This window comes from Oratosquilla oratoria, chromosome 43 (genome assembly GCF_046742065.1).
Source record: "Oratosquilla oratoria isolate Oo_2021 chromosome 43, ASM4674206v1, whole genome shotgun sequence".
In the NCBI taxonomy this organism is placed as follows: Eukaryota; Metazoa; Arthropoda; class Malacostraca; order Stomatopoda; family Squillidae; genus Oratosquilla; species Oratosquilla oratoria.
In genome coordinates, this window is record NC_134819.1 from 15,739,333 (window position 1) to 15,752,188 (window position 12,856).

General features: G+C 39.6%; 1 protein-coding gene across 1 annotated transcript in view; it reads right to left on the reverse strand.

Moving 5' to 3' along the window:
* Positions 1–12,856, reverse strand: part of LOC143021995 (mRNA-capping enzyme-like) — a 196,646-nt gene that overhangs the window by 10,625 nt on the left and 173,165 nt on the right. Inside the window, 1 exon segment of the mRNA XM_076179926.1 lies at positions 633–823. Within this exon segment, the coding sequence (XP_076036041.1) occupies positions 633–823 (191 nt within the window).

A 12,856-nucleotide genomic window follows, 5' to 3' on the forward strand; every position in this document is an offset into this window, starting at 1 on the left:
AAGTGTCAACCCATTAAGGATGTACCTCCAAACAGAGTTGAAGATGTTAATGGAATTTCATAATGACTCTGTCATTCTTGCTGGACCACCAATTATTGATACCTGTCATTGTTCTTTATTCTCTTATCTACTCTAAAGATTTTGAATAATGCAAGAGTTTTCCATATGGTAAAATAGTATGGTTGCATAAACCAGACTCAGCTGTTGGGCCTTGCTGTAGTGGAACAGTGTTTAGCTGTATTCCTTTGACCCAAACAGTGTAGCTGGGGACAGGGCAACTTTTCATCCCCAAGGTAATGAGATTTTTTCTCCTCCTTATAAGGGGGTCAAGGCTATATGTCTGTGTTACATGGGTTCTTTTCTACAAACTTATCTTCCCAGTTAAGAAATTCAGACATCAAACTATCCACAAGGTATATATATTCAATATTCTGACTCAGTGCAGTAGGTGGGATACAAGGATGATCTATTATCCACATGGAGTTAAGATGAGAGGGAGGAAAGGGTGGTGGAAGGGAGTGGAATGGTTGGGAGTAGCCTTTGATTTGGCTACCTCCCTTACAATGGAGAAAAAGCTCTTGGTATACAGATAGAAATATATTCAAAACAAATCCTACTGAACAATTACAAACCTGCTGCTGTAGTATAACTGTTAGGGAATGACTTGTCTGTCCGTTCACGCATAAAGACCCATTGACCTCTGTCAAACTTGCATTCAATTATCTTGTTGTTGAGCTCTCGCAGCTGCTTGTTCACCTTCATCTCCCCAAAAGGTGGGTCAAAGCCACCTACAAACAGCTGTCCTATAGTTTGGGTGAGCAGCCTATAAAAAAAAAGAAAAAGAAAAGAAAAAAAAATAGACTGAGGATAAAACAAATTAACTTAAAGAAAAATCAATTATACTTCTCGAGCTCTTTTTGCAACAAGTGCACTGAAACACAATGAGCACACATTCAATAAGTTAAAAACAGTTTAAATAGAAAAAAAACAACAACAAAAATTGTGTGTGTGTGCTGCAGTGGAAATATATATATATATATATATATATATATATATATATATATATATATATATATATATATATATGTGTGTGTATATCCATATATATGTGTGTATATATATATATATATATATACATACAGTGAGACCTCTCATTAACGGATGTTAATTAGCTGTGTTTGCGGTGTTTTCACTGTGTTTTGGAGTGGTTTTTGGGTAGCATGGTGATTGCATGCACTAAACAACAGCACCACAAACACCAAAAACACAGCAAAAACACTGCAAACACAGCTAATTAACGTCCGTTAATAAGAGGTCTCACTGTATATATGTATGGATTTCTTGATTTATTCGTGTTTAGAATATGCAATTTTGGAATAGCACAAGGTAAAAACCAAGTAATTTTTTCATATTACACAGATTATTTAGAATAACACGATGTAAAAAATCAAGTAAGCAATAGTAAAAGTTAACTGTTCACTTTATACGACTTTTACATTACGCCATCCCTTCAGGAACATGTCTCTTGCATAAACCGAGAAATCCCTGTATAAATATATGTAGGTGTGTGTGTGTATGTGTATATATATATATATAATATATATATATATATACACATATATATATATACACACACACGTACATACATGACTTAGATCACTGGTTTCCAAAGTGGACAGTCCTGCCCCCCTGGGTGGCAGTTAAAAGATTCTGGGGGGTGGTGAGGCTAACCGGCCCAGGTAGGGGGTCAACAAATTGGCATTAGGAGCAGTTAATAAATATTTTGTTGTTTATAATTAAAGTATTATCAAAGTATGTGACAGCGGATAGGGAAGGAAAGATAGTTGCAGTGGGAAGCACAGGGAAAATGACACTGATGAATGAGTCGTGACCTCAGCTTAGTCTGCTCGTGACCTCAGCTCAGTCTGCTCGTGACCTCAGCTCAGTCTGCTCGTGACCTCAGCTAGAGAGCTCCCTTTTCTGCACAGACACCAGCTATACGTATACAATACCTGTGAAATTTATATCTCCGAATAGTGTTAAGTGATTGTGTTGTGTTTTTGTAATTATATACGTATAACGCTATACAGTTACAGATATAAGATAAAGTGTAGTGTTCTATTTAAATTCAAAACAGTATTCTGTTACTGTACTCCAAAGGTAGGAGAAATAGAATAAGGTAAGCAGAGTAAGCTTCGTGTATTTAGTTTATTAGAGACTGCTTTGTTTTTTTTTTCTTGTTGATTTGTATTTTCTCTTTGCCGTTTGTATTGCTAAAGGAGGAGTGAAATGGCTTGTGAAGGTTGTGTGAACCTGGAGGTCCGTCTCAGGATGTGTGAGGAGGAAATTCGTCTTCTCAGGAGTGCACTCCGCGAGAAGAGTGAACCCTCCCCACATCCCAAAGAGCGTTCCACTTCTTCCCCTTCTGTCACTGCCATGAGCGAGTGGCACTCCGAGGGGTCCCGTTTGTCGAGCCACCATTCAGTAGATGTGTGCCCTGTGGAGCAACCGCTGGCTCTTGAGACAATCGTTTTCCTCTACTGGAGGATGAAGTGGCTAAAAACCCGGAGTTCTTGGTGGTGGGGGCCATGGCGCGAGGCTATGACGACATCCTGCAGCGGAAGACTAAGCGACGTTGCAAGCTTGTATGTCAACCAGGCCGTGGGATCGCCGATTGTACCCAGTCCATCAGGGAGCAAGGACAGACGAACACGGTTATGACTGTTCATACGGGAAGTAACGATGTAGGTAGGGTGAGATCAGAGGAACTTGTTCGGTTTTACAGGGTCCTCCTTCAGGAGATGAAGGAACGTGGGAGCCGTCATGTAGTCTGTGGGATCCTCCCGAGGATCTATGAAGGCTCATGTTGGAACAGTAGAGCCATAGGGATCAATGATAGGATATCGCAGTTGTGCACACAATTGGGATACCCCATTCTTGATCCTTGGTATCTCTTTTCTAGGTGCCATGACCTTTAAGCTTCTGATGGGATACACCTTACCCATAGAGGCAAAGATGTTCTTACAAACCTCATTGTGGGAGTTTGTAATGAACTAGCTCCTTTTTTGGGGTAGAAGCCCAAAGGGAAGGGGAAATAGAATGTACTTGGGAAAACAGTGTAGAGTATAGCATTAATGTAGAACAATGTGCCAGTATAGGACAAAATATAATTTTAGGATATAATGTCGGTAGAGGACGAAATGTTACATTAGGATGTAATGTCAAAGGACAAAATGTCACGATGGGATGTAATGACAGTGGAGGACAAAAGATCACGATGGGAAGTAATGATAGTGGAGGACAAAATATCACGATAGGATGTAATGATAATGAAGGAAAAAATATCACGGTAGGATAGAATGTCACTGGAGGACAAAACATCATTTTAGGAAGGGATGCCGGACATAATGTCAATGAACGATGGGAGGCCGGCGTGAATCACGGTGACGTAGGGGAACAAAGTGTACAAAAGAGATCAGATGACTGTGATCGACCAGATGTCCATGATGGGGTAAATGTTAATTTTAATGGGAGAAATGTTAATGAGGCATTGAATGTCAATGAAGGACCAAATAGTAATATAGAGCAAGATATAAATAAAAAACAAAATGATAATGTAAGACATGATATTGAAACTCAATATGTGTCAAAAAGAAATCACGAGTTTCTTAAAACCATGTACTTTAATGCTCGTACTATTAGGAACAAATTTCAAGAAATACAGGCATACATCAAAAGCGAAAATCTCCATATGATGGGAATAACCGAGACATGGTACAGAGTTCGAAGCTGAATTTATTATTGCGGGATTTAAACACTTTCATCAGGAAAGAAACCACAAGAAAGGTGGGGGTGTTCTGTTGTACATTAAAACCAACGTTCATGCTTGTGTTTTAGAGAAAGTGAAACAGGATACATATGATAGTTTGTGGGTTGAGTTAACCCAAACAAATGGACAAAAAATGAATGTAGGTGTAATATATAGGCCAAAGACGTTATCATAAGCAGACGACAAACTATTATTTCAAGAAGTGTCTAGTTTCTGCAACCGGGATTTATTGATAATGGGTGATTTCAATTTTACTGACATTGATTGGATGACCTTTGAACATGGCCATATAGGTAGTTGCTTGATTGATTTTCTTGGTGACAATTACTTAATTCAGCATGTAAAAGAGCCCACAAGATATGGAAACTTACTCGATCTAAAAAAGACAATAAGAAAAAGAAAACAACAATACGAAACGAACATTGCTGATAAATCCAAAGAGAATCCCAAAGAATTCTATAGTTACATTAGAGATAAAAAGGTTGTTAGGAATCACATTGGTCCACTATTATCTGCTGACAGTCAACTTGAATATTCAAATGAAGGAATGTGTAATATCTTAAACAATTATTTTAGCTCAGTATTCGTAAATGAAACACCTCAAAGCGACCTCCAAACTGAAACCTGTGAAAAGTCTACGGTAAACCTACTACGGTAAATATAACAAAAAATTTTTTTTAAAGGTGTATAGATAAACTCAAAGTTAATAAAACACCAGGGCCTGATGGTTGGCATCCAAGAATCTTAAAGGAAATGAAAAATGGGATTGTTGTTCCATTAGAAATTATTTTCAAGAAATTCATCATATCCGGAGATGTCCCAAGAGAATGGAAGCTAGCTAACATTACTCCCATATTCAAAAAAGGTGACAAAAAGAAGCCAAATAACTATAGGCCTATAAGTTTGACTTCAATCGTTGGAAAAATAATGGAAATTATCATCAGAGATGCTATCGAACATCATTTAAAAAGTAACCGTTTGATAAATGATAGCCAGCATGGTTTCAGACGGAAACGTTCTTGCGTGACTAGCTTACTCGAATTCTACAACACAATTATCTCGAATTATGACAAAAAAACAAAACAATATAGATTTAATAAATCTAGACTTTGCAAAAGCTTTAGGCATCGTCCCCCACGAAAGACTACTTACTAAATTAGCTTTACACGGAATAAGTGGTAGCCTATTAATTTGGACTAGTAATTGGTTGAATGATCGAAAACAGAGTTGTTTTAGATGGAAAAACTTCTGGATGGAAAAATGTTACAAGTGGAGTTCCTCAGGGTTCCATTCTTGGGCCACTTCTCTTCATAGTATACACGCTCCTCTACTTACGTTAATTTGTTTTACGTTTTTTCGATTTTACGTTTGAACTGACTGTAAAAAAAAAAATTGTAAAAAAAAAAAAAAAAAAAAAAAAAAAAATTGAGGGAACTTTTGAGTTTAGCGTGCTCTCTGTAGTACGAGATGTTCAAACAATACTTACGCATGACGCTGCGTCCATTGTTTACATGGCACAAACGACAGAATGAACCTGCCTTGCCTCCTCCTCCTCCTCCACCATCTCACTTTATGTTGCTTGAATTTGATTTATTTGAAATTAATGTTATTATTTTACAATGTTATGTTTATAATTAATGATTTATGGATGTACAGTACAGTATGAATGGTCATACATTACTGGAACATACAGTAACAACTTACGTTCATTTTCACATTACATTCGACCGTTCAGATCGTAACTAAAACGTAAGTTGAGGAGAGTCTGTATATAAATGATATAGACCATGGACTAAAATCTACTGTTTCCAAATTTGCTGATGATACAAAACTGTGTGGAATGGCAAATGATCACTTTAACCAATTAGATATTCAAGAAGATTTCGATAAATTACAGCAATGGTCTGAAAAGTGGCTGATGAAATTTAACACAAGTAAATGCAAGGTAATGCACATAGGTAAAAATAACAGTAAGTACGATTACAAGTTATTTGGAAATTCGTTAACAAAAGTGAAAAAGATCTCGGTGTAATTATCAGTAACAACCTCAAATCATCCAAGCAGTGTATTTCAGCCTCTGAGAAAGCAAATAAGATTCTAGGCCTGATTGTGCGATCTTTTGATTTCAAAAGTCCACACTCATTAACCCCTTCCATACGGTGTCGCATACATAGGCGGCATGAGGAGTAAGTGGATACGCGAGGCTGCCATATCGGCGTCTTGATTATATTTATTGTAGTTGGCCCTGCGTAATGACATACTCTCTACACTGTCTTCATCACATTTTCTATGGTTATCAAAATTTACAGGTGAAAGAGAGAACGATCGATATAAGTGGTGACTATATTTTATGATGCGAGTATTATTACGACACATTGTACGTCTGACAGCTAATGCTGCCCGCGAGATTTTGAACCGGAGTGAAGAGGTTAACAAGCTATATAAATCGTTAGTTCGTCCACATTTGGAATATGCTGTTTCTGTATGGTCACTAAATCTCATTAAAGACATTGACAGATTGGAAAAAGTACAACGGCGAGCCACAAAACTGATTCCAAATATAAAAAATAAATCATACGAAAATCGACTAAAACATATGAATCTGTTTTCCCTAAAAAAGCGTAGACTCAGAGGTGACTTGATACAGGTCTTTAAAATTCTAAAGGGAACTGACATCAAAAGTGACAAAATTTTCACATTGAATGAGAATCAGACAAGAAACAACTTGGAAGTATAGATTCAACTTTGCCAACCGTGTAGTTAATGAATGGAATAAACTTCCTGCACAGGTAGTGCAATGTAGTTCAGTTTGAAGCTTTAAGAATCATTTAGATAAACACATAAGCAAGATGCTGTAATGATTATAATTTATGTTATATTATTTGTTTTTGTTTTGTTATCATTTGTCTGTTTGATTTTCATTTATTATTAGTTATATGTCAATTTATTATTTACTATTTACCTGTTTGTTTATTATTTAACTATACCTATGCATTTATTTATTTTATTTGTTATTTACATTATTATAGTTTTTATATATTATTCTATTATTATTATGATTTTTTCGCATCCTTCCTAGATATGGACCAAAAGGTCTCTTGTCGGCATGCTCCGCCTTTGTAATCCTTTGAAAAATGGAGGAGAAATAAGGAAAGATGAGGTGAAAGCAGTTATTAAAATGATGAGAGCAGGTATGACACATGGGTTGGATGATGTCATGCAGAATGTCTAAAAAAGGGAGGTACAGTGATGGTGGACTGGCTGGTGAGGTCATTTAATTTTTGTCTAAAGGAGGGTAGAGTGCCAGAGGACTGGAGGAGTGCCTGTATAGCTCTACTTTACATAGGCAAGGGGGACAAATGTAGGTAAATTAGTTTTAGAGGGATCAATTTGTTGAGTGTAGTTGTGAAGGCATATAGGAGGATTTTGACTGAGAGGATTAGGAAAGGATCAGAGGGAATTGGTGAGGAACTGAGTGGGTTTAGATAGGTAGGGGATGCATGGATCATATTGTTGTGCTAAAACAGATGAGAAAACTTTAGCATTGGGTAAAGATGTTTTTGGGCCTTTATGGATTTGGAAAAGGTTTATGACAGGGTGGACAGGAAGGCACTGTGGGAGGTTTTGTAGATATATGGGATAGGAGGAAAGCTGATAAGGCCAGTCAAGAGTTTTTATGAGAGTGCCTGTGTTAGAATTACAAATGGAGAGAGTGGTTTGAGTTAAAGTAGGACTTCACCAGGGATGTCTTATGCTGCCATGGCTGTTCAATATGTGCATGGATGGGGTGGAGCAGGAGGTAAATGCAAGGGCAATGGGCAGGGGATTGGTTTTGGTTAAAGAAAATAGAGAAAAGTGGAGCAGTAGGCATTACTCAGGTCAGGTCAAACTGGGGTAGCTGCTTCAAACAGTGAGAGAGGGAGTGATTGTGTTTCAGTGATCAGTGCAGAAGAGGTACAATCTCTATGTAGTAGAATTGTAGCTTTAGAGAAGACTGTTGAGGACCTTATAAGGGAGAATCCCATTCTTTGTTCGAAGGCCCAAACACAATGACAAACCTTGTTTGGAACCTGGGTGGAAAACAGTATACAATAAAACATGGAGAGATGGTAAAAAGCTCTCACCAGGCCTGTTTGAATGCAGAAACTCATTTTAAGCTCTCGTGAGGCTACAAGAAGAAATGAAGATGCAAGAGAAGGGTAGTGCAGTCACTAGATCCCTGCCCATAGGTTAGATTTTCGTTGTAATAGATAGCCAGGTGAGATATTTAGCTAAGGCCTTCTGCAACAAAGATAGGAAGCATAGGACCTATATGTGTTTCCCTGGGGCAGGGATAGGTGATGTTAGAGACAGGATTGAAAATTGTATAGTCAGGGAAGGTTTATTGACCTAGTTGTATTATACGGGAAGGGAGCTATGCTCGTGGTGACCCATCTCTGTATCTCTCAGCATCAAGTTTTTTCTTAAAATCTTGTATAGTGTTTGCACACACTGTTTCATTGTCTAATTTGTATCTATCACTCTGTGTGGGAAGCTGTTCCTTTTAAAATTTCTTCTGTAGCTTCTGTAACTTTCTTTTTAAGTTTCTTTTCGTGCCCTCTCGTTTTACCGTTGTCCCATATTAACAAGTCATTCCTATCTAAAACTTCCATTCCTTTCATTATTCTGTAGTCAGCAGGTCACCTCTTTCTCTTCTCTGTTCCAAAGTTGGTAGTTCTAATTTGGACAGTCTTTGCTCATATGTTAGTTCGGAAAGAGTTGGTGCTAGTTTGGTTGTTGCTCTTTGTAACCTTTCTAGTTTTTTAATGTTCTTTTTGGTACTGGGTGTCCAGAGTGCTGCTGTGTACTCGAGTTTTGGTCTTATTAGTGTAGTTAGGATTTTCTTTATCATTTCTTCATCCAAATAGGCAAACGCCACTTTGATTGATCTCAATAAATTGTAGGTTTCTCCGAATATTTTGTTAATATGCTTATCTGGTGTCATGTCCTTGCCAATCATCACTCCAAGATCTTTCTCTGAGTTTACTTTTTTCACCTTTTCTTCACCAATTTTGTAATCTTTTGATATTCTGTTTTTACTCTTTCCAAACTCCATTATACTACATTTCTTTATATTGAATTTTACTTCCCACTTTTGGGTCCAATTCCAAATCTTGTTGCAATGAGTTGCAGTCTTCCTCCATTTTTACCTTCTTTAGTATCTTTGCATCATCTGCAAAGAAATTCATATAACACTACACCTTCATCCATGTCATTAATGTATATGGCAAACATGATTGGGGCCAGTACTGATCCCTGCAGGACACTGCTTTTCAGTTCTTCCCAGTTTGAGAATTTTTCTCTAATTACAACTCTCATTTTCCTCCCAATCAGGAAGTCCAATACATTCCAATAATTTTCCTCTGATGCCACCTTTTGACTCTATCTTCATAAGTTTTATATGTGGTACCTTGTCTATGATAGAGGAAAACTCTGTTCATAGAGAAATGATGACACTTTTATACTACGACTGTCCCTCCGTTATGCTGTCCCCCAACACCTTGTTGCTGTCCTGTACCATTTCTCTAAGTATTCTTTTTCTGTGGTGGGGGAATTCCCTGTGGTGGGAGAAAAGAATACTGCCACCAAGTATTCCCACTTGGATCGTAAGAGGCGAGAAGAAAGGGATGGGGATTGGGACTAGGCATCCTTCTCCTTGTAGCCCCACAGGGGACATTCCTAAAAGAAAAAGTAAAGGCATAAGAGGGTCTGGGAGTTTTCGGAACAGCACCCTAAGGTTTGGGTCTTTTAATGTGCGTGGATGTGGTACAGATGAGAGTAAAAGGGAAGAGATAGGTAGTATGTTTGTGAGAAGAAAGATGGATGTGTTGGCTTTGAGTGAAACTAAGTTGAAAGGGAAGGGTGAGTGTAAGTGGGAGGTTATCAGGAGTGAAGAGAGGGCGAGGGAGGGAAGGGGTGGCTATTCTAGTAAGTGAAGAGATAGGTAAACGTGTAGTGGAGTGGAAGGAGGTTTCCTCAAGGATAATGTGGATGAAGGTGAAACTGGGAAAGGAGATGTGGGTTTTTGTAAGTGCATATGGGCCTGGCAGTGAGAAGTGTAGAAGAAAGGGAGGTCTTTTGGATAGATTTAAATGAGTGCATAGTCAGGGAGAAATGTCAATGTAATAGTACTGGAAGACCTTAATGCTAGGGTAGGAAATGGTCCAATCGATGAAGTGGTTGGGAAGTGTGGAGTTCCAGGAAAGAATCGTAGTGGAGAGTTGATAGTGGAAATGTGTCTAGAAAGAGAGTTATTGATAGCAAATACAGTGTTTAGGAAGAAAGTCAAGCATAAGTACACATGGGAGGGGGTGGTGGATGGTAGGGTGGTAGATAGAACGTTAATGGAGTATGTAATTGTAGATAGGAGTATGGTAGGAAGAGTTAAGGATGTACATGCTCTAAGGGGAGAGAGTGGGGGGATACCAGATAATTGTTCGGTGGAAGGTAAGTTGAGAGTGGAGGATAGATGGAGAAAGAGGAAAAGGACAAAAGGTAGGGAGGTTCTTAGAGTGAAAAGGAAAAGGAGAAGAAATACGAAAAAAAGCTGAAGGAGGAGTGGGAGGGAGTGAAGGATAGAGTAGAGCTAGGTGTGGAGGAGGAATGGGGATGGTTCAAGGAGGGAGTCATAAAGTGTGCAAGGATGGTATGTGGAACAAGAAGGATAGGAGGAAATAGAAGGAAGGGTAGTGAATGGTAGGATGAGGAAACAAAGAAGGTTGTACGAGAGAAGAAGCAAGCTTTCACAGATTGATTACAAAATAGGACGAGGGAGTCATATGAGAGGTACAAAGACAAGAAAAGAGAAGTAAAGCAAAAGGTAAAGGAGGCAAAGAGAAGAGTAGATGTGAAATGGGGTAAGAGTATGACAGAAAATTTTGAAAGTAATAAAAAGATGTTTTGGAAAGAAATTAAGAGGAAGAGGAGGCGAATAAAGTAGAGAAGAAAAGGTAAAAGGTGCAGATGGAGAGATGATAATGGAAGAGAAGGCAGTAAGGGGAAGATGGGCAGAATATTTTAGGGAGTTGCTAAATGTGAAGGAGGAGAGGGAGGGAAAAATAGCTGCAGTGGGAAATGCGAAGAAAATGCGAGTGATGAGTAAGGAGAGTGCAGGAGAAATAAGGAAGGATGAGGTGAAGGCAGTTGTTAGGATGATGAAAGCAGGTAAGGCACCTGATCTGGATGGATGCCATGCAGAATGTCTAAAAGAGGAGGTACAATGATGTTGGACTGGCTGGTGAGGTTATTTAATGTTTGTTGGAGAGAGGGTAGAGTGCCGGACGACTGGAGGAGTGCCTGTATAGTTCCTCTTTACAAGGGAAAAGGGGACAAGTGTGAATATAGTAGTTTCAGAGGGATTAGCTTGTTAAGTGTAGTTGGGAAGGCTTATGGGAGGATCTTGATTGAGAGGATTAGGAGAGGAACAGAGGGAGTAATTGGTGAGGAACAGAGGGAGTAATTGGTGAGGAACAGTGTGGATTTAGGACAGGTAGAGGTTGTGTAGATCAGATCTTTGTGGTAAGACAGATATGTGAGAAAGCTATAGGAAAGGGGAAGGATGCTTTTTGGGCTTTTATGGATCTGGAAAAGGCTTATGATAGGGTAGACAGAATGGCACTGTGGGAGGTTATGCAGATATACGGGATAGGAGGAAAGCTTCTGGGAGCTGTCAAGAGTTTTTATGAGAGTAGTAGAGCTTGTGTCAGGATTACAAATGGAGAGCGAGTGGTTCGAGGTAAAGGTGGGACTTCGTCAAGGATGCGTTATGTTGCCCTGGGTGTTCAACTTATACATGGATGGGGTGGTGCGAGAGATAAATGCAAGGGTAGTGGGTCAGGGATTGGAGATGGTTAAAGAAAATGGAGAAAAGTTGGAGATGAGCCAGCTGTTGTTTGCTGACGACACTGCGCTTGTGGCAGGATCGGAGGAGGGATTGAGGAAGTTGGTGGCAGAGTTTGGGAGAGTATGTGATAGAAGAAAGCTAAAGATAAATGTGGGTAAAAGTAAGGTGATGAGATGTACAAGGGGTGAAAGTGGCAGTAGACTGGAAGTGAGCATTAAGGAAGAGCGACTGGAGGAAGTGGATAGTTTTAGATACTTGGGTGCAAATGTGGCAGGGAAAGGTGGAGTGAAGGTGGAGATAGAATGTAGATTGAGAGAAGCGAGTAAATGCCTTGGTGGATCAAAGAGTGTAATGAGGAATAGACATTTGGGAATGGATGCTAAGAGGAGACTGTATGAAGGAGTGATTGTGCCAACAGCACTGTATGGGGCAGAAACATGGAACATAAGAGAAGAAGAGAGGGTGCGGCTGGAGTGAGGGATGGCCCCTTTATCTACGACGTGGCGAGATGGGAGGGGATGTTAAATGGGTTGTAATGTGTATGTAATAGGTGTGAGATTTGAGTCGGCTAACCCCCTAGTAGGGGGGAAAGGGGCTTCTGGTGTGTGTGTGTGTGTGTGTGTGTGTGTGTGATTCGCATCCGACCTAGATATGGACCAAAAGGTCTCCTGTCGGCATGCTCCGCCTTTGTAATCCTTTGGAGTTTGAATGTGTTTGAGATGAGGTGTCTGAGAAGTATGATAGGGGTTACTAGGCTAGAGTGAGAAATGAGGAGGTGAGGAGAAGAACGGGGGTGGAAAGGGAGCTGGGAGATAGGGTTGATGAAAGAATATTAGGATGGTTTGGACACATGGAAAGAATGAGTGAAGAAAGACTAGTAAAAGAGGTATGGAAGGCATATGTGGAGGAAGTGAACATGAGGGGATGTCCTAGGATGAGGTGGATGGATGGGGTGAAGGGGGCTTTGGGGAAGAGGGGAATGTCTGTTGAGGAAGGACGGGAGAGGACAGAAGATAGGGGTGAATGGGGAATGGTTGTATATGGATGATGTTGTGATGCATGAGGTGGAATGGGCGGGGGGATGGGGGGTGAGGTAGTATGTATGAGCAAAATTTGATGCAGCCCGAAGGGATTTCTCCCCGTCT